Source organism: Esox lucius, chromosome 10, assembly GCF_011004845.1.
Source record: "Esox lucius isolate fEsoLuc1 chromosome 10, fEsoLuc1.pri, whole genome shotgun sequence".
NCBI lineage: Eukaryota > Metazoa > Chordata > Actinopteri > Esociformes > Esocidae > Esox > Esox lucius.
This window is the reverse complement of record NC_047578.1, coordinates 4,646,406-4,666,911: the sequence shown is the minus strand read 5'-3', so window position 1 is coordinate 4,666,911 and position 20,506 is coordinate 4,646,406. Positions and strand designations below refer to the sequence as shown.

Sequence of the window (20,506 nt, the reverse complement as noted above, 5' to 3'; positions counted from 1 at the left end):
GGTGAGGCGACGGACATGAGACAGCTGTTTCTAAATATATTGCGCTCACATGCCCAAGCCTATCTTTCGCCATTCCACAGCCGGTCAAGGCCGATAAACAGTACTAACCGAGACACCGTCAACACAGAGACAAGACACCCAGGGGAGAAAGAAACACCTCCAACACGCAGTCACAAAGGTTAATCGTCGAGCTTCAGAATTCACAATCCTCGAGCACAGGAGAGGGAGAACACAGAACAGAGAACCATGAAGAGCTTGCGCTTCCTGGCTGCGGAAGGGTTCGCCCAGAGTGGCCAGAGTGCCAGGGAGAACCTCGGCTGTGTGTCGTTCAACCTCTATCCACTCCTCTTCAAGGCATGCTATCTGCACGAAAACGCCCTGCTCCTCCATGACCTGGTCCAAACCTGGCCTCTGCATGAGCTTAACATGCAAAGGCTGCTGGGAAAGACATCAGACTGCCAGGAAGACCTGACTTCCAGCACCTGCCGACTGTGTCTGGAAGCTCTGCTGACTGGCTTAAAGGTAGGCTGTGTGTTATTGTTTTCAAAGGTCAGTAACTTCCACAAAAGGTTGTGTGTGCTGTGTTTTTTTTCCTGATTGTAGTTCCTCCACTTGCCACTGAGGCTACAGGTCTGAAATGTCAGCATATGACATTTCAACGCCTATGACTTGATCAAAACACAAATTCCCCTTTGATGGCAATAAACAATTTGTCCTCCGTTCGGTCACTCGCCCCATTTCCAGTCATACGTGCTGCAGCCTCCGGGAACCTACGCCAAGACCCTCCGCGCGGTGGACCTGACCGGGCTCAAAGATGTCGAGCACCACACCTGCGCCTGCGGAGCCACCCTGGGTCGCTGGGCCCGCACGCAGCTTCTCACACGCATGTGCTACGAGGTCATGGTGGCCATCCAGGCGGGCGAGGCCACGCCCTCCGCCCTCGACACCAAAGTGGACGTGCGCCTGAACGGCTTCGTCACCGGGCGGAACTACGAGGTGGTGGCCCAGGCCTTCCTGCTGCTGCGCCACTGCCCCCTGAAGCTTCGCTTCATCGGGTTCCGCGCTGACTCCCTGGCCCTGAGGCAGCTGTTCTACATGCTCCGCGTGGCTCAGCCGGAGGCCATGAGGAGACTGGAGGTGGTCCATAACGTGCACCTGGAGGCCCCTCACCTGGAGATGATGCTGTCCCGATTGGAGTTCCCCAACCTGCAGTCCCTGACCCTGCCTGCGGGCGCCATGGACGTCCGGCGGCTGGGCTTGGACAACGACGATCTGCTGGCCACCATTGGGGACCTGCTGAGCCGACTAACCGAGCTGACAGAGCTCTACATGGGCTTCTCCAACCTCACCGGGCATCTGCGAAGGCTGCTGAGGTGAGGGAAGTCGGCGATGCGCGGTTGAAGGGGATTCTTGAAGGGATTCTTCTGGGGTTTTTTTTGCGTGTCTGACCTACTTTTCCCCACCTACTTTAAGGCATCATCCAGACAGTTGTTTTGGTCCATTTCTGAGATTTATTTGGCTTTCCAGTTGAGTGCAAGAACCATATACTGTGCAGTGGTTGGACTCAGCCCGAAACGTGCTTTAAACAGTCTCCCCACCTGAGGTGGATGTGGTTTGTGAAGCTAGCAGTGCACAGATTTAAAAGTGAGTCCCAGGCAAAGCAGGAAATAAACAGAGTTCAAATGATTCCATTATTGTTTCTTTTATAGCCCTCGGAAGACTTGAAATGGTTGTGCAGTTTATTTACAGGGGACATTATGAATAATCTGTTTTGCTCTGCCCGGCGACTTCGGCACATGGCTCGCGCACACAACTAGAAAGCCAAATAAATCTCAGACCTTTGACCAAAACTGTCTGGATGATGGTTAAACACTAAAGAAGCGGATGAGGTCTTAATGAAATATCCTTTTAAGAACTAGGAAGAACCCAAAGCTGTACTAGAGAAAGCGTAGTACAAGCAGTTCTGATAATTGTGTCCCTTGCTCATGAAGGCATTCACAAGACCCAGTAGGCTTATATAAAGCTTATCTCACACAATGTACCAGTCATTTGGTTAATATAATCAGTTATCCGAACTTGTCAGGAGCCCCCCACGATGATTAGCAGAGAAGGCTATCTACACTCATTAAGGCCTAGCTCCTGAGTTTGGCCATTCGCATCCTGAGTTATAAAATCAGTCAATTTGTAAGGGGAGTGTGTGTGTGTGTGTGCTGATTATTATTCATTGTCTACTGTAAATATACATGAGCTCTTAAGGGCGACTATTCAGACTGACGCATCTCCACTGTGTCATGTTATAACACCCGGGTGCCGTTATGAATACAATAGACTGCGGCTAATAGTGCAAGTCAGCCCGGCGGGCGATGGTCCAAGGTAGTGCACGTCAAACGCAATAGGGTGTCAATTTACAGTTGGAATTAAAATAGCAGCAAAGCGGTGACCCAAAACAACAAGCAGCCAATGTGCACCGTCCATTAGTTGGGGCATTCAGGGGGGGAAATGGACTGCAGTACACGTCGAACCCTCTTGGCTTTTTCCACAGCCCCCTGATCACCCCGCTGCGATGCCTCGACCTGGCCAACTGCAACCTGAACCGCTCGGACATGGTCTACCTGGCTAACAGCCTGCACAGCGAGAGCCTGGTCAGCCTGGACCTAAGCGGTCACGACGTGTGCGGCCTCTTCCCGACCACGTTCGTCAAGCTCCTCCAGCGCGGCGCCGCCACCCTACGCACCCTCACGCTGGAGGACTGCGCCCTGGAGGACGACCACATGGCCGTCCTGACCCAGGCCCTGGCTCCCTGTCGCAGCCTGGAGGAGCTCAAGATCCTGGGCAATCCGCTGAGCGCCGCGGCCCTGCGCCGCCTCTTCTCCCTCCTGGCCGCCGGATTCCCCGCTCTGAGGTACGTGGAGCTTCCGGTGCCGCGGGACTGCTACCCGCTGGACGTCACCTACCCTTTGGACGAGGAGGTGCTGCTGCGGTACGACCGGGAGATGTTCCAGGCGGCCCGGGGCGAACTGACGGGGATTCTCCAGGCGGCGGGTAGGGGGAGCGTCGAGGTGGTCACCCCTCTGCTGGGCGTTTACGACGCGGACATCAACGAGACCTGCAACGAGCTAGGGGTTTCCATGGTGAAATCCTTCAACAGTGTCATTGGAAATTTTATTGATACCGTTACCGCCCTGGACAACAGAAGATCCAACAAAGAGGTTAATTAAATCCCTGGTGGATTGCCAGAGGGGATATGAGCTGTAGTACCCGCTTGATAGAGCACGGCGATGTGCAATAGCCTAGGCTACAGGGGGTTCGACGTGCAGATTAAACCTGCGCAAATTAAACCCCGGCTTTGCAGCATTTAGGCAGCAATGGCCTTCTAAAAGAAAGCTGAATGCAGAGTTCCCAGGCGAATGTCACCAATTTGCTAACTAGTTGGTCCTACCTGGTGGATCACATGGTGACGTATTATCACGAATGCTACGTTTTGAACCGGGATCGTACTTCTAACAGCAGTGATTTAGAAGTAGGCCTACATGTTTGAGCCTGGTCTTAGCATGCAGAAGCACAGCTGAATAGAATTGTGCTTCCCCCACCTATAGGCTTCATTTATTTGAAGCGGTCTGTGAGTGCTAAAAATATTTTCCAATGGTAAAATCAACTCAGACCCATCTTGGGCACCTGTAGTATAATGTACCACTAACCTCTAATTTATGCTTTCACCTTTCAGAATTGTGTCTAGGCACGGTGTGACTGTTGAGACACTGGGGAAACATTGATATGGGCGGGATTGAAAAAAAAAATAATCCCAGTTTTACTTCCCACATATCCAAAGACATCGGTGCAAATAAAGAGCAGGAAACGGAGAAAGGAGACAACTGTACTGATTCAACAGTACTTTTCCGATATCCACTGCCCCATTATCGGGGCACTTTTTCTTTGCTAAGTGAAAAACTGGATAGATGACAGTAGTGAATTGGCCTTTTGGTCGTCCATCAGATTTGCGGTAGTGGATTGATCATGTGGTCATCCATCAGATCAAAGCAAGTAGTGCTCATAGTGGAGAATGCTGCCTCTTGTACTACATACCCATGAACATGCATTGAGACACGCTGTTTATTTACTGGTTTGGATGTTTATTCTATCTTCATGTATATTTTGACATTGTGACAAGAGTAGAAGGAGTTTGTTTCCAACCTAAGTGGTAACTGTGGATTTCATATGATGTCACTGTAAATAAATATTTATATGGGTACCTAATATATTGGTCTTGGTACATCTTAACCCAGAAGAAATTAAGATACTGAACACAAACCCTCCAAAACTGTAAATCCTTTCTGAAAATTAAACATTTTATAAGCAGCCTTTACGTAGGATACACTTTTGTTTTAAAATATTACAACAGAGGACAACAGTCCAAACACAAGACCAAAGAGGAGGAACTTCAGGCCTCCAGATCCATCTCACTTCTTCGACCACTCCTCCATCTCTTTCCGCTCACGGATGACTTCCTTCAGGTATGGCTCCAGATAACGCACGTCCTGGGAAGAAATGGTTAGAGGTTAAACACGGACGCAGAATAACGTCTCTACTGTTTACAACACCTCTAATGTTGCATTTAAGTTTTAATTTGTCATATGAATTGGATTCACCATCTAGCAATGTAGCCAAGTTATCTTGCCAGTTTCCTCAAAAGTTAAACAATATAAATTAGCGTAAATACATTATGCAATTTGTAATAGAACAATAAGAATAAAATGAATCATTCAACTATTTCAAATAAAGGATTCCAACAGGAAAGTGGAAAATACAGCATTTGCAATATTTACAAATACCAGGTCAGTAGGTTTAAGTTGTGCAATAGCACAAAGTAAAAGTCTGTACGTCAATGACTACACTGCACCCCTCTTTAACATTAGACCATAGGTCTTCCACCCTCTCCTGGGGACCCCCCAGCCATTCCATCTGTTAGATGTATCCCAGAGCTAGCACACCTGAATCTACTTACTAATTAACAAGCCCTTACCTGTTGAATCAGGTGAGCTAGTTCGGGGCTAAAACTAAACTGTGAAATGGCTGGGGGGTCCCCAGGAGAGGATTGAAGACCTATGCATTAGACAGCTCTTTAGGGTTAGAGTACTAACTCTACTATTGCCAAATTCAAATCCCACATTTTAAATGTTTTTGGGGTTATTTGATCACTTTTAATGACTTGACAGTAGGAAGGACAGGCTCGGTAGGCCGATGTGTAGATGGAAACAGAAAAGGCACAGTCAGCTGGGCCCAAACTCATCAGCAGGGGGCCTTGATGGACCAGAGTCTGGAACTCAGACCATCACATCAGCCTGCCCCGGCTCACGTTATGAACTGTAGAATACACGTAGCACTACCGACATGACATCAGACCACCAAAAATCATGACAGCTTTCATTTTCTCCGTCAAATCGGAGAACAATTCTTGTACACAAACGGATCTTGAGACAATATGCACTGTACCTCAGACCTGGGTTCAAATACTACTTGAAATCTTTCAAAAACTTTGAGCATTTGCTATAGTCTGCATTGAGTGTTGGGAGTTTTGTGGATACTCTAGACATTAGGGGTATTCAAATCTTGACCTATGACTGCCAAAGCTTACAGGTTTTCAGTTCTACCTCATTATTAATTGAAACCAACTGGTGTCCCAGGTCATAATAAGCCCCTCAGAGGATCTCAATCGGACCCCTATCCCCTACACACTTGCTTGAAGTGGCCTTCATGGTCGGGTCTGGCTGATGAAACAGTGATTTCCACCAAGGGGCTAGGGGTTTAATAAACATACATTTTTGGGGACATTTTTGACTTGGATAATGCAATTAATGGTCCACTGTTACTTCGTGAGACAAGCATGAAATTCAAATTGGACATTTATTTTAGGACTTATTTCCTTTTTGATGAGTCATTAGGTACGCCTAGCATTCATTGGGTGTGAAAATGCACAAGCTAAAAAAAACAAACATGCAGTGTCTTATGGGACTCCACTTCACTAGCTACTAGCGAGCGGAACCAGCATTGGTGCAGACTCAAAGCGGTCACCGGAGTCCAATTAGGCCCTACACCCTTGCTCATTTTCCCTCCCTATGCTTTGGGGAACTTTTGCAAACAAAGTGCCGAGGGTGGAGGAGGACAGATGGGTTAATTTGGGTTTTACCGCCTGGCTTCAAGATCATTTGTTGAATACCTCTGCTACACATACATTATACCAATCACGTTCAAACAAACACTAAGTATTTGACATGATTTCAAGTGACATTTAAGCCCAGGTCTGCTGTACCTCCTCATATTTAGTCCACTGCTCTTTGGGCAGAATCGTGTGCTTCATAGAGAGGTCAATGGCTCTCTTTAGCCTGAACATCCTGTCATTGTAGACTCGCTCTGGGAGCCTCCGCAGGGCCTCTTTCACGTCGCTGTCCTCGTGGATTGTGTCGTCACGCATAAGACCTGGAATTAAACATGATCAGAATGGGTCAAGGGAAACAAATTAAATGTTATAAATCTTTTGGACGGGGTTAACCAATCAGGAGTTACCGATTTTGTTGAATCCAGCGGCATTGTAGTACCATTTACGGAAGCCGAGCAGGAGTCTGCCAGTTGCTGCTGTGGGGGAGAAACCAGAAGAGACAGCTCTTAAAAAAAGATATATCCTTTTTATTATTTTATAACCAACTTGCGATTATGGCGTTGACATATCGTTGCGCAATAACACGCGTTAAAATGTAGACGGGGGGTTGAAATCCAGCTTGCCAATATGTGTAGCCTGCCGTCAGTTTTTTGAATCGCTTTTCCTGTTCTAGCTAGACAAGTTGCATAGTGCAATGTTAATATAGCTACCGTACAGTAGCTCATTGGTTCTCCAACCTCAAGTCGTTTAACTGATCTATACCAGAGATACTGTAGTGCACCCAGTTCAACCCAGCTACATGAGAAAAACTGCTGGGGGTCCAACAGGAGAGATTTGACAAACACTATTAGCTCATGTAAGTAGGTAGCAAGCTAACGTGAGATGGTGTGAATTATGTTTATCAATGTCTTATCTGTTGGATTTTTATGGTTCACAAGCTGTTTTTTAATTTAAAAAATATATATAAATCACACTGGGAATGTCCCGTGATTTGTCACAAAAAATAGTTAGCTACTTCGAAAACGTCAGCCTGCTTTAGCACACAATATCCTTCTAGCGCCGGGGACACTCAGAGGACACAAGAAAGAAACGCAAAAAACATGGATTTAAAAATAACAAAACACACCACATTATCTTTTTATATTTTTTTTTACAGCGATACCCTAAAAAGACGTACCTACAATATGTGCAACCTATAATCTTGGTTTAAGTCATGACTAATGTTTCAAAGACTACATATTACCTGGTGCCCTCGACGCCATGTTGTTCTGTGGACCTAGTGGGATTGTGGGTAATATGACGTCTCAGTTGGGATTTGGGAGATGCCCAACGCAGTTGCGCAACTATCCACGTGAAATATATTAAGCTATCACACGAATAGTTACCTCAGTTTTTCAAAATCATAATTTACTCATATACACCGTGTATTTTCATTTTGTTTACATTTGTTTTTGTTTTATCGTTTTCCTCCACATTTTTATACTATCCAATTTGTGGTTAAGGCCAACACCAACTCCCGATGGACTTCGGACAGTTGATGTCGAGGTAAGTCTTCAGAAGATGATGCGCTGATAGCTCAACCAGAAAGTCTAAATAGGAATAAACACAAAGACACACCCCAAACTGAGATCACACATCTCTAACCTGCCACAAGGAGTGACTATGCGAGGAGTCCGCCATATTCGATTTCTAACCCCTCAAACCTGTATGGTGTAGTTTGCAGTGCCCTCCAGAGCACAGGATCGAAACCTAGTCACCCATTGACGCTGCTAGTACATTCATTATCTAAACTTTTAAGCTTTCTAACATCTGAAAATGAAATTCCATTCAGACTGTCCACATCTTTGGACACATAATGGATCCATCATGCCCATAGGCTCATTCAACCTCAAATACTGTTTATACTAAAATTAATCATATTGGCATATACAGTGCATAATTATTATGTGCAGCTAAATGCTACTGGTAACCAGCACGACTTCTTTGTGGACTTTTTCAACATCTTTATTCACAAACAAACATATACACATACATTTTGACTTTTATAAACTACATTGTCTTTTGAAAAAGCTCAAAGTCCTCTAGTGTGGCTGAAGCTACTTCAGTGCAGAAGGCCTCATCTGGCAGAGCGACTAGCTTTTCTAGAGAGATGTAGTTAGGCTTGGCCGGATCATACTGAGCCTTTTCCAGGTACTGGAGGAACAAGTGTCTCTCTTTGATACGAAGATACTTTGCATTCAGGACCTGTAGAGTGGACAAATACGTGTAACTGACAACAGAAATGAAGAGCCAAACAATTCTTTGACAATTCACTATTCAACTGAACAAAACTAAATGATCAGGGCCGCTACTCTTTGGCCTTATTCTAGGAGGGATTTACCCATCAGTGTTTCCTGATCCACTATATGGGAAACACAAACAATCAATGCACTGATTATGATGCAAAAAATTACACATTTATTTATGGTCAACTTTTCCACATGGAGGCTTTCTGGAGGTATGCTGGCTTTCTGCTTCTAGTAAACAAGTTAATCTGCAAAACTATGTTGCAACAGAACCAGATGAATAAATCACATATAAGCATATTCCGGAGTGGTATTTATTAGCTCACCTGTGGGAATTTAACAATCAGATTATGAGGAATGTTCATGGTGTTGTGTATGTAGTCAAATATCTGAGTCAGTTTCCTCTTGTTAGCTGTAAGAACTTTGGGGATTACTGTGACGATGTGCTGGAGCTCGTTTTCACGGAAACCCATCTCCAGTTTGCAAACCTAGGATTTGAAGTATTCAATGATTTAGAAACTGTTTTATTTTATTTTTAACATGAACTCAGAAGATATGTGTCAGAGGGAAATCTAGCGGCTGCCTCTGGCGAGCAAGGGGCCAAAAAATAAATCATAGCTCATGGTGATAGCATATTTTTGCATTTTTATACCTTTAAATTCTCCTTAACTGGCTCCAAACTTCCACACAGAAGTCTGGGAAGGCGAGCAACAACATCCCGGGTCTGGGGGGGGGGGGAAACAATGGAGGGAATGTTATTATATGCATCTTACTATATTTAATATGGGGTAAAATAACATTTAGAGATGGGGAATGCTATTTATTTATTTATTTGAGATAAAATAGTTGACCTTATGAGCACTAAGGCCTAGTTGTTGTTGGAAGAATCCCAAGCGGTTGTCAATCCTCTTTACGCTGAAGTTTAGAAGGTATGGAGCTCTGGACACCATCGAGGCTACAGACTCGGCGCTGAACTTCTTGGACCTAAGATACGCTACCCTAATGTGAAAAAACACACTACGTAACTTCCAAAATAACGTTTCAATGAAATGATCACCAATCATAGTAATACAAAAACCGAAGCAGACGATCAGGAGATAAAACACTGGTTATTTTGAAACAACACACACTTTGTTCTGGCGCTCCAAACTCAATCTGATTCTGTCCCCCCTATGTGTTGCTGATTGTAGTACACGTAACCAGCCAATGCAGTGACTAGTCCAATTCTCCCACCTGGCCTGCAAGTTCTCCAGGCTCTCCGTAAGGATGAAGGGGTTGTGACTGATCAGGTAGCCCAGCCGAGAGTCCTCCACTCCCAGCTGCCTCAGAAACGTGAGCCGGGGGACCACGTCTGTCTGGAAGTCCAGTTTCAGCAACATGGAGCCAACATTCGGCCTCTGCTCCAATTTCCATAGTTGGACGCCTATAGAAGGGATGGGAGGGTTAACCTAAGTCCTGCATCATTACTGCACACTGTATCACACGCTTCACAGCCGACAATGAAAACAAGGGCTTCTTTTTGGGACAATTCAGGTGACTCTGTCAGCTTGGTGCCAAGCGATCATTATCCAAAGACAGATACAATGTACATAATATGACAGGGTTGCAATGTCACTTTGCGAATAACAGTAAGAAATTTAAAAAAAACATTGGCACATTTTTTATCATTATCATGGTTTCCATTAGATTTACACTGAACTAATTAGTAGTGTTCTAGGTGTATCTACATTTATGTTGTACATTTCTTATTCTTATTCCCATTTCTCTAATGTCCAGAATATCTTCAGCTCTGTACTCAAAGAGTCCATTTGCTTCAGAAGGCCAGGCGTTTTGAGATATTGCCTCAGGCCATCACAAGTACAAAATGGCTGATATTGACCACTGGCATTGGGGTAGCAGACATGGATTGGCTGTGTCCAATGACTCATCAGATCCTGAGACGTCTCTAAGTATAATCACAGAACGGTCCGACGGCAGAGCCTACTCCCTGTGACCCATTTGGTTACAACAGCTCATGGAGACCTGTTGCCGCGTTGCTGCGGGTGCAAACTTGTAAACTAGCATGAGCTGTTCTAAGCATGAACATAGCGAGGTGAGCTTCAAGCACATTGGTGGCAATACCTGCTTAGCACCACGCAAGTAATCCCATGACCACACAGGGATCCCATGACATTCATATGCTCACGGATTTCAGTTTATATTGCCGGGCATATAAAAGCAACCTGCCTACCTAGCAGTACAAGGCTGCGGAGTGTTTCTGACTGGTCCACATAGTCTTTGAGTGTGATGGAGACTGGAGGCAGGGTGGCTGGGATGTCTATTTGGACCGCCTCCTTATCACTGATTTTTTCTAATGCAGAGTGGGCCGGAATGTCATCCAGATCTGGAGAAGGGAAAAAAAAACATTAGTTAGAAACTATCAGTGTGTTTGTGTTCATTAGGATCCCTGAGTATCACCTGTCAAAGCACCAGCTTCTCTTCCTGTGGTCCACAGCTAAAAAATATACAGCAACAACACATTTTAATACTTGTAAATTTCCTGCCCTCTTCTATTTGGTTAGGTGCTAACTTCGTTGTACTCTAATTGTACTGTTCAGTGACAATAAAGTTGAATCTAATTTTGTTTAATGTTTGAATGTGTGTATATTGTTTACCTGTTAACAGCCCTCATTGCCCCATGATGTGCTATTTTGTGTTTGTATTTAAAAGGACATTTATACGTTTGCATGAGTAATTGAGGGCAGAAGGTATTTCTGTGTGCACTCAGGGTTAGGCATTAGTACCTAGAGCTGTCTCCCACTCATTCAATGGCATTCCTCCGTCTCGGAGTTGATTCTGATATGGCACCAGACTATCGCCGGGTGACTCATCAGTATCCCTGTGTGTCTTCTGAGATGGTTGGACCTTGGCATGAAACTCGCAGAAACTCCGCACTCCTGAATTAAAACTCTGCGTCAGGTTCCGTCTTCTGTGGAGAACGGAGAGCAGGACTGGAACACTGAAAGCACTCCGCAGGGCTACGGGACAATGTGTGTGGGTGGAATACTTCAGGGTGATTATACCCATAGTCCTTGAGCACGATAAAGAAGCGCATCTTTGACACAGCTGGACGCAGGCTGAAGCCATGGACACTTCTGTGGTAGACAAAACCCCACATACTAAGCCATTATGGAATGACAACTGGGTTTGTATATATAACTGGAATAAAAATGTTACGGAAGTACAACTTCAATGATGGTTAGCCAGTAAAGTAAAAGGTTATAAAGACTGAATGAGAGGATTATGATTTATTGTTGCATTAGCAATGGCTAACTATGCGTTGGGCAAACATATAGGGCAGCTCTTGCAACAACAGAAAACTGTTCGTTTTTTTCACAAGTCTAATGCTGATAAAATCATGCACCTTTTACAAATATGGCTTCAAATATGTATATCACCAGAGCAAAAGTAAGCAACGTATTGAGTCAATGTCAAACTACTCACGTGTGTTTTTAGACTAGTGGTTTTCAGGATTCTTCTTCTTCAGCGTTTTTGGCAGCCCAGACGCGTTTTGCTGCTTCTCTCAGGTTGGAGTGGGAATTGCACATTCATAAAACAACTACTATAATGGTGTGCCTGTATGATCATTGGTCGAGCGTAAATACTGCCTCCGGAAAGTCAAAGTATTTAGTCTGAATTTACTTGAGTATCAGAATTAAAAATGTAAACAATTTGTGATTCCTTCTATTAAGCAAACCAGGTGGCACAATTGGATACAAGACTGTCTTGTTTTTATTTATCTATCTATGGGGCTCACTCCAGCACTGGAGACTCCAGACATAATACAAGAAAACAAATGGAATAGCAGCAAACATGGCCGTCATTTTCTCTGTCACAGTATTCTCAGTGGTAATTTTTGACAAAGGTTTCTGCTATAGAGATGGGAAAATGTCTCCTCTGTTTAGATGTGCCATTATAACATGTGTTCCTGCATGAGCAGGGCCACAGAGGTAATCTCTGTGATGAAGTAGACAAAATCAGTATAATTCCACAGCTGATCTCTTCTGCTGACCCAGTTGGAGTTGGGATCACATGTTCAACCGGTTTACCAGGAGGCATCAGCCGGGACGTCATCAGATTTTGTCTTTCAGGGCTTCAGCCGCGTATATCTTTCTTCAACAGCCCGGGCGTTGTCTGGGGTAGCATTTGCTCAGCTCAGAGAATATCACACACATGGGTTACCAGAACACGTACTTTGTTTGATCAATTGTTTTGGCTAGTGTTCAACCAACTAGCAGAATACCTAGTTGTCCTTTACTGTCTAGGAGGCATCATAGTCCTCACCTAATTTGGAGGCCCCTATTTATTATTAGGCTGCATTTGTTGGTTAGATGACAAGATCTAGTCTACTTCATATCCATCAGCCAGCATAATACAACCTCTTGTATGAGCTCAAATACATAGCTATGCTGATAATAAAAGTAGTTGCTGAATTTGCTGCAGTATGTATGAAAATCTGAAAGAAATAGCTCATTTGATCTGAATAAACCCAGAACACTGTAACCCCCCCCCCCCCCCCCCCCCCAAAAAAAATACACTGTCACAAGCAAAGCAGTTTCATTAACGTGTATGTCAACCAGAACAATTTGGAAATAATCTTGCCATTTGAATTTTTATAATGTATCTATCTATTTTGGAGCTAAACATACATTTTTCTCTGGACCATTCTAGAAAGTATTTTGTATTGGAATTTGATTGGCTGAAGAGGAAGAGTGGGCGTGGTTGTTTACACGTGGGCGGAGACATTAGCAATGAGACAGGTCACAGACTTCTTGTCACTTGTACTGTTTGTATTAAGAGCTGTTCCCTATGGCTATATCTTCTCTGTATCCTATTCTGAAGAACCGAATTTATGCAGCCATGTTTGTGTGTGAATTTTGATATTTTCAATAAAAAAAATTAAATAATAATAATAAAAACTTCTTGTCACTTGTGGGTCCCATCTATAGGGATGTACCAATTGGCAGGGGAGCTAGCTAATAATTTAGAGCACGGAGCAATACTTTCATTGTGTTTTATAGTATATTGATGATATTGATGAAAACGTATTGAATGTAAAGACAAACTGCCAAGGAATGTATTCGGAAAGTTTAGTTGTCATTACGCAGGAAACCCCTTCTTGCGCCCCTATCGTATTTGCCCTGTTCCATAGACTGTGATCAACAACGCATGTCTGTTGGTCTCGTTATGGCGTCTTTGAGATCTGGACACCCTTAATGGCGATTTATCCACGCTAAAACAACATTGATTCGAGACCAATTTAATGTATATTTAAAATGGCTTAGGTGGCATAAGAAACATGTATCTACATTGTTAAAGCACATAGAAAATACGAACAGAGCTCTATACAACTCTATGCTCAGTCCACTGCCATTCCTTGTGGTTTGTGTTTTTCAGGCAGATTAACCTGTTGGGACTGGAAGAGCTGATACAGCGAAGTTTGTGGACGGAACAATTTATCCCTCGCCATGGCCCCTGTTTCGGGGTCCCAGACATTAAACAATGATGATAATGTGAATTACTTGTTACATTTTCGGATGATCAACGAGCAACAAGTGGAAGACATCAGCATCGACCTTTTCTATAAGCCTCACACACTCACTCTGTTGACGTTCACTGTGGCTAGCTTGATGTACTTCGTATTTTCTAGGTAATTAATTACAGTTGACAGCTCATTTGACTAGTTGGTGGGACCTCCGGTGGTTGTCGTAACTTGGTCTAACTACATGTCACGTGTATTTCTTAATTGTATCATTGAACATTTTTCTACTTGTAATAATACTTTGCTGAAGACGCATACATCGAACAGAAGCTGACCCTTTGGGATTTACTGTATCATAATAAACCTCACGTCATTGGAGAACAATGTACGTATTGCGTATCTAAGTCTATGCCTTTTGACAACCAACCCTGTACTCTTTGCCAGGGATGACGCCGACGCTGACAACAATCTTCGAGTGGGTCTGCTCTTGGTTGTCTCCTTCTTCCTAGTCGTCAGCGTCTTGGCATTCCCCAATGGTACGCAATTGCTTGTACTTTGTACATAGAACAGGTCAGCATCTGGGTAAAACTGGTGTCCGCATGGGAACTAGTGGGAGGAATGTTGTTTTAGTCTCTGATTACTGGTCACACGAGACGTTCAGGACTTTTTGAGTTCTTCAGCATTCCTTTTTCGGCGTAGCCTCTTGCCGATTAAGATCTCAAATGCAATGTACAGTGGGGTAAATACACGGATAATGGAAGTTTGTTATTCATCAATTTCAGGTCCATTCATTAGACCACATCCGGCGATTTGGCGCGTGGTGTTTGGTGAGTAGTTCTATGAAGTATCAGCATCCGTGGAACCTTGTGCATAGACCTTTGCTCTGATTGGCTCCCTCCTATCGGCAGGTCTGAGCGTTCTGTACTTCCTGTTCCTGGTCTTCCTCATCTTCCTAAACTGGGCCCAGGTGAAGAGACTCATGTACTGGATTGACCCCAATCTGCGCTACGCTACCCGTGAGTCTGATGTCATGGTGAGTTGTTTTGATCTCGCCAGGCCACAGTGTTTACGTAGTACCAGACATCTTATTTGGGAGTAGTGTGAAGTTGCCCCTAGACGCTGATTGAGTGATTGTTGTTTGAGCTTGGAAGGCTCCACCCCTGTGTGTTAAATGTCATGTAACTATATTTATGCAAGGTGATACATCGTTTCTGTTAGAGGTTGTACCATAAGACAAATGTGAAACATTAACTACAAAAATTCCCTTTGGATGTTTTCTGGTAAATTATGCTGGTAAAAGTGGCCCCTTTAAGATAATCTACCCCATAGCCTGTAGGATTATTCAGTGTTGGGTGAAATTATTGGCTGTTGCCTGTTAGTGAAGCCAGGGCATCTGAGGCCTGGCTCCTCAGACTCCCCACATTGGCTCGTCCAAGTTTTATGTTGTTCACAGATTGCAACTTGGTCTCTCTCTATCTCTCCATCTCCATCTTGTGCAGGAATATGCGGTGAATTGTCACGTGATCACCTGGGAGCGGATCCTTAGCCACTGTGACATATTTGCGTTCGGCCATTTTGCCGGCTGGGCCATGAAGGCCATGCTAATCCGCAGCTACGGCCTGTGCTGGACCATCAGCATCACCTGGGAGCTCACAGAGGTGAATGCCTGTTCATCACGTGCCCTGGGTGAGACGAGTGTACTACGCAAAGTCGCAACGGGATCTTCGTGAAGCGCGGCAAAATCTACGCTGGCAGGAGTTTTCCTCTGACAGGACTGGCGTTGTGTCATAACCAGCTTGTATAGCTTCCTGTTCACGTCATCCCGCCTGTGTTCCACAGCTGTTCTTCATGCACCTGCTGCCTAACTTTGCCGAGTGCTGGTGGGACCAGTTGATCCTGGACATCCTGCTGTGTAACGGTGGAGGCATCTGGTTGGGCATGACAGTGTGTCGCTTCCTGGAGATGCGCACCTACCAGTGGGCGAGCATCAGGTGGGGTCTCCTGCTTTGAAACGTCTCTTCCCCGGCAGCCTCATGACAAGTGGCGCAATGTTGATCCATGACAAGTGGCGCAATGCTGATCCATGACAAGTGGCGCAATGCTGATCGCCGGTCCCCAAGTCTCCTGCCGAAGTTCTGTGCGGAAGGATTTTTAGTCTCTGCGTAGTTTCACATTTACGTTTGAATCTCCGTCTGCCTGTGTCTCAGAGTTTGTCTCTGTGATTGCCTAATTGTCACAGTCCATGTTTGTCACTTTCCCACTGTGGGTCATTCTCTGTACATCTGTGTGTGTCTTCTTCCTCAGGGACATACATACAACCTCGGGAAAGCTGAAGCGGGTTGTGCTCCAGTTCACCCCAGCCAGCTGGACGTACGTACGCTGGTTGGACCCAAAGTCGTCCTTCCAGAGGGTGGCTGGGATCTACCTGTTCATGATCCTCTGGCAGGTTGGCTACACCCTCTGACCTCTGGCTGGGAAGTTATATGTAGGGGTTTAGTGTCTGTGTTTGGAAGTCAGGATGCGTGGTGTTACATACTTATTCTACGCACACTGCCTTGATACTCTTTGAGGCGACTCAGTTGGGAAACCAAAAAGTGTTTAAATGATTTACTACATTTTGTGTTGTTTCTAGTTAGCGTGTTGTCTATGCTCTGGTCGTATCTTAGGTGGCTTATGACATACGGGAGCTTTTAGCTTAAGGCTGTGTCTACTCTGGTTCCCTGAAGGAGGGAACGACATGTTAATCACAACTTTCTAGGTAAATAAGGTCTCAAGCCCCACTGGAAGGCCAGCCTCTCAGGTGATACAGTCATTCCTCTAAACAAACTGATTCAGGTCTGCTGTTCGTCGAGCCTTGATGTTGTTCTGGAGACACCCGACCTGGCGTACCTTTTCAGGGAACCCGGTCATAGACATCAACTAAAGCTCAATGTCAGTTGGTCAGTTCGGTACATCCATTGTGTTGTTATACAAAAGGTGCAGGAGCCTCCGCAGTACAGCGTGATAATGGGGACCAGTTGATAGAGAACTGGATGTCACGGGGTAGTTTGTGGCGTCTCTCAGCAGTGTGTACATTCCGCATGACCGCTCTCCTCTCTTGTCGTTCCGTTGAACAGCTGACCGAGTTGAACACGTTCTTCCTGAAACACATCTTCGTTTTCCAGGCGTCTCACGCTCTCAGCTGGTGCCGAATCCTCCTCCTTGGAATCATCACAGCTCCCACTGTACGGTAAGGACTACACCGCGCTGCTCCGTTCGTCGAGCTCTGGATTGAATAGGCAGCTGGGAATTCTGTTAGTCAAAGGCAGCGTTTCTGTACTGAAGTAGAATTGAATTAGGGGCTTTGGCTGATTCCTGCAAGTCTTAGTTAACAGGGATTTGATAGGAATTGTAATGTTTGGAAAAGTTGTGTGAATGTTGTTTATCCTGCTCTTTCAGACAGTATTATGCCTATCTGACCGATACACAGTGCAAAAGAGTTGGGACCCAGTGTTGGATGTTTGGGTAAGTCTTTGTTGGTTGAACTTGGGTTTTTTAAATGTTCCATTTGGGACACCCAAACATCTTATGTCAATCATTTTGGAAATCCCATTTTTTCCCACAACCCTGCCCTAGCCGGAATCTAATAAAATGACCTGGAAATGTATATTTTAAATTTATGAGCTTCAGTGATTACAAGTTTCTTATTCAAATTATACAAATTAATATGCTTAATACATTTTAAATTATTCCTAAAATCTGCACTGATACTATTCTGTTATATTCTTGTATTATTATTCATAATTTGGCATCCTCTGTGTGGTTTTGCCTGTCCAACCATGGCTATACTGTCTAATCTTGCATTAAAAAACAAAACTTAATTGCTGTGGATGGAAAACTTTTTTAACCACATATTGAAAAGACATTGAGTTAATCAATCATAAGCAATCGATTGCCTCAACTAGCCTCTGGTAGCCATGGTGACCAAAATGCGTCTCTTCTTCTTTCTCATTCTCTCCACCCCCCCTCATTCTCACCAAAACAATGAGGTCATTATATGCCCTTGGCTTCACCCTTTCAAAATTAGAAGCTTAGCGATAGTCTTAAGTACCCTCCGCAGTCCGGTGACTGGAATTAATGAGAGAAGGTCTTTGTTTTCTCTGACTGCTGTGTGTGCATTTTAACAAGGTGGCATTAACCAAACTAACAGGGCAATTAAAACCAAAAAAAATGTCTCCATCTATTCATAACCAGTGTCATGCAAAATGGAATTCACATTGAAATGGTAGTATGTGGTGACGGTCCGTTAACGGTGGTGTCTTTTCTTTTTTTACCCACAGGGCCATAGCCTTCCTGGAGGCGCTGGCGTGCATCAAGTTCGGTCAGGACGTGTTCTCCAAAACCCAAGCCCGGTCGGTGTTCCAGTGGCTTGTGTGTGTGGTGAGAGCCGCTTGTCTGCTTGGGTTTCACTCTTTACAGAATAGTGGTTTGTAGCTCAGTTAGCAGAGCTGGTTCAACACAAGCATTGTGGGTATTATTCCCACAAGGGGCCAGTAGAAAAAGTTAATTAGATGTGTGTGTGTGTGTGTGTGTTGCCAAAACAGTTCTCTGAATTCTCTTCTCTTGAGTCTCCATAACTGTGACCAGGTGTTGAGGCTGTGTAACACAATTGCTCTGGCCTGACGTGTGACTGCGGTATGGAAGGTGTGTGCTGTCATGTTGTGGTCAGCGTTCTGTTCTGTACCTCTCTGCTGATCTCCGTCTAGGCCTTCATCACACTCCTCTGTCTGTATGGTATGGTGAAGTATGAGCAGAAGTATGAGTTGAGGTTTAAGGTAAGCGATTTTGTTAAATTGCCCCCTCAAAGTGTCTGTCCACAGTTAGTTTTTTTGTCTCTGAGTATTAAGGACTATCTTTTCTAGAGCTCCTCAGAGAGTGATGATGGCAACCTTATGGACTTGTGTGACAACGTCACTGAGGACGCTACAGGTAAACATTCAACTGAGTTTAAAATCAGAGAAAAGTTAAAAGAAAGCTCTTCTTTGCTGGTCTTGACTTAATCATGGAGCATATTTCTTGTGGTTATCCACTTGTAGGTGAGAGGGACACTTGGACTAATTCTGCCAAACCATCTAAACGAAGGAGAGGCTCTGGAAGGACAAGAGCTGTCAATGGACACGAGGATTAGAAGCAGTGAGAGCCAATGAGCCAAGTAGAAGGAAGTTAAAACTGTTAATTGCAGAAAGATTTAGCATGAACTCAATGTAATCAGCTGAGCGGAAAGCTTTGCTCTACTTAGGGGACAACCATTGGTGTCATTCAGGTCTGTGTGTACATCTGGGAACCTTTTAGTAAAATCTAAAAGAAATCAGTCCCCAGAAATCTGATTTCCTGCTTAGTGGTGAGGTTCCAGTTGGTGTTGGGGTTACTTTTAGGCTTTTAGGGCTGGGAAATAGGGAACATGTGTCTAGGTCAGGGTTAGGTTTCAGGACCTCAGAAGGATAGAGAGACAGAGTGAGGTCCTTATTCATAGGGACAATGTCCCGACAGATAGTAAAACCTCGCAAGGTTGAAGGCAGGTCCCCACAAGGAAAAGGGCTATTTCCAGCTAAAGGTTTAGGTTTAGGGTGAATTTACCGCTGTGGTTAATGTTAGGTTTAGGGAATGTTTAGCCTTAACGGTTAGGTTATTTAGGTGGGGGTTAGGGGATAATAGGGAATATATTTGTTTCTTTACCCCACAAGGACAGAAAAACAAGTGTCTGTTTTTGTAAGTTTTACTGTTCCCCCTCTTATGCTGTTGTGGTCATAGCTATGATGACTCAATGGAGTTTGTTTTATGTCACTGAGAACCTAAATTATGTGAAGCTCAACCTGAACTGTTGATAGGTCCAGTTTGCCACTTCAGCATTAAGAGTTTGTTTCTGAATAGACATTTATTTTTATTTTTCAACTCCATTGAGTTTGAGCTGTACATTGAGTCACAGAGTTAAACATTTTCTATGAAGATTTGAAGATATTTTAAGTTTATTTTTAGAGTTGGTTTTCATTGCATTATAAACATTTTGAAAATACTGTCCTCACAGGATTAACACTAACTTAATTTCTATACGTTTCGGTTATTAAAATGAAGTTGGTCTGGGAACACTAACATAATTCCCATTCTGTTAAGGTGTGAAATATAATATTATTAACCTTTGTTTTTATACATTAAGAGTGCAATGTTTTTTTAATTATGTGAACTGCACACTGTGAAATTATGAAAATAGCTTTCTAATAAATATTTTAAAGTAATCGTTTCTACTTATGTAACTACCACTTTCTTACAGCAGGGAGCAGCAGATAACCACGATTACCTTATTTTAATCAAAAATGTAAAGTACACACATGGCTACATGAAACGCATTAACAACTGATGTTAATGGGGAGAAAATAAGAATTAGAAAAAAATATAAAAATAAAAAAGGCTTGTAATCTTAGTCAAAAGTACCATAGTTCAAACTAAAATACAATTTGATGCCATTAAAAGTGTTTTAAAATATTTTTCTTGGCCTTAGGGGAAACATGG

General features: G+C 44.0%; 3 protein-coding genes across 8 annotated transcripts; 2 read left to right on the top strand and 1 right to left on the bottom strand.

Moving 5' to 3' along the window:
- The first annotated feature begins 32 nt into the window (after positions 1–32).
- lrrc14b (leucine rich repeat containing 14B) lies at positions 33–4,254 on the top strand. The gene is made up of 3 exons (XM_010904014.4): positions 33–522; positions 745–1,373; positions 2,543–4,254. Exons 1-3 carry the CDS (start codon positions 247–249, stop codon positions 3,216–3,218), a joined length of 1,581 nt encoding a protein of 526 aa, XP_010902316.1. The 5' UTR covers positions 33–246; the 3' UTR covers positions 3,219–4,254.
- On the bottom strand, positions 4,114–12,023 carry LOC105030274 (cytochrome b-c1 complex subunit 7). 3 transcript variants are annotated; one of them, XM_010904016.3, is made up of 8 exons: positions 11,843–11,934; positions 11,223–11,573; positions 10,670–10,822; positions 9,673–9,862; positions 9,291–9,438; positions 9,092–9,163; positions 8,766–8,927; positions 8,147–8,398 (listed from the first exon to the last, which is right to left on the bottom strand). In XM_010904016.3, the coding sequence occupies exons 2-8, from the start codon at positions 11,563–11,565 to the stop codon at positions 8,204–8,206; spliced, it is 1,263 nt and encodes a 420-aa protein (XP_010902318.1). In that variant the 5' UTR covers positions 11,566–11,573; positions 11,843–11,934; the 3' UTR covers positions 8,147–8,203. The 3 variants fall into 3 exon arrangements, with proteins under 3 accessions (XP_010902314.1, XP_010902318.1, XP_010902317.1); XM_010904015.4 differs by having other exon boundaries at positions 8,148–8,398; positions 11,923–12,023; XM_010904012.4 differs by lacking the exons at positions 8,147–8,398; positions 8,766–8,927; positions 9,092–9,163; ... (3 more) ...; positions 11,223–11,573; positions 11,843–11,934 and adding exons at positions 4,114–4,535; positions 6,308–6,474; positions 6,562–6,630; positions 7,398–7,495.
- Positions 7,684–20,165, top strand: ptdss1b (phosphatidylserine synthase 1b). 4 transcript variants are annotated; one of them, XM_013131209.4, is made up of 14 exons: positions 7,684–7,699; positions 13,876–14,128; positions 14,405–14,496; positions 14,743–14,787; positions 14,869–14,993; positions 15,460–15,618; positions 15,800–15,951; positions 16,265–16,406; positions 17,077–17,189; positions 17,399–17,464; positions 18,280–18,379; positions 18,706–18,774; positions 18,862–18,928; positions 19,036–20,165. In XM_013131209.4, the coding sequence occupies exons 2-14, from the start codon at positions 13,947–13,949 to the stop codon at positions 19,125–19,127; spliced, it is 1,404 nt and encodes a 467-aa protein (XP_012986663.1). In that variant the 5' UTR covers positions 7,684–7,699; positions 13,876–13,946; the 3' UTR covers positions 19,128–20,165. The 4 variants fall into 4 exon arrangements, 3 of the variants coding, with proteins under 3 accessions (XP_012986663.1, XP_010902321.1, XP_019905825.1); XR_004576293.1 differs by lacking the exon at positions 7,684–7,699 and having other exon boundaries at positions 13,637–14,128; positions 18,280–18,351; positions 19,036–19,086; XM_010904019.5 differs by lacking the exon at positions 7,684–7,699 and having other exon boundaries at positions 13,638–14,128; positions 17,125–17,189.
- The last annotated feature ends 341 nt before the right edge of the window (positions 20,166–20,506 follow it).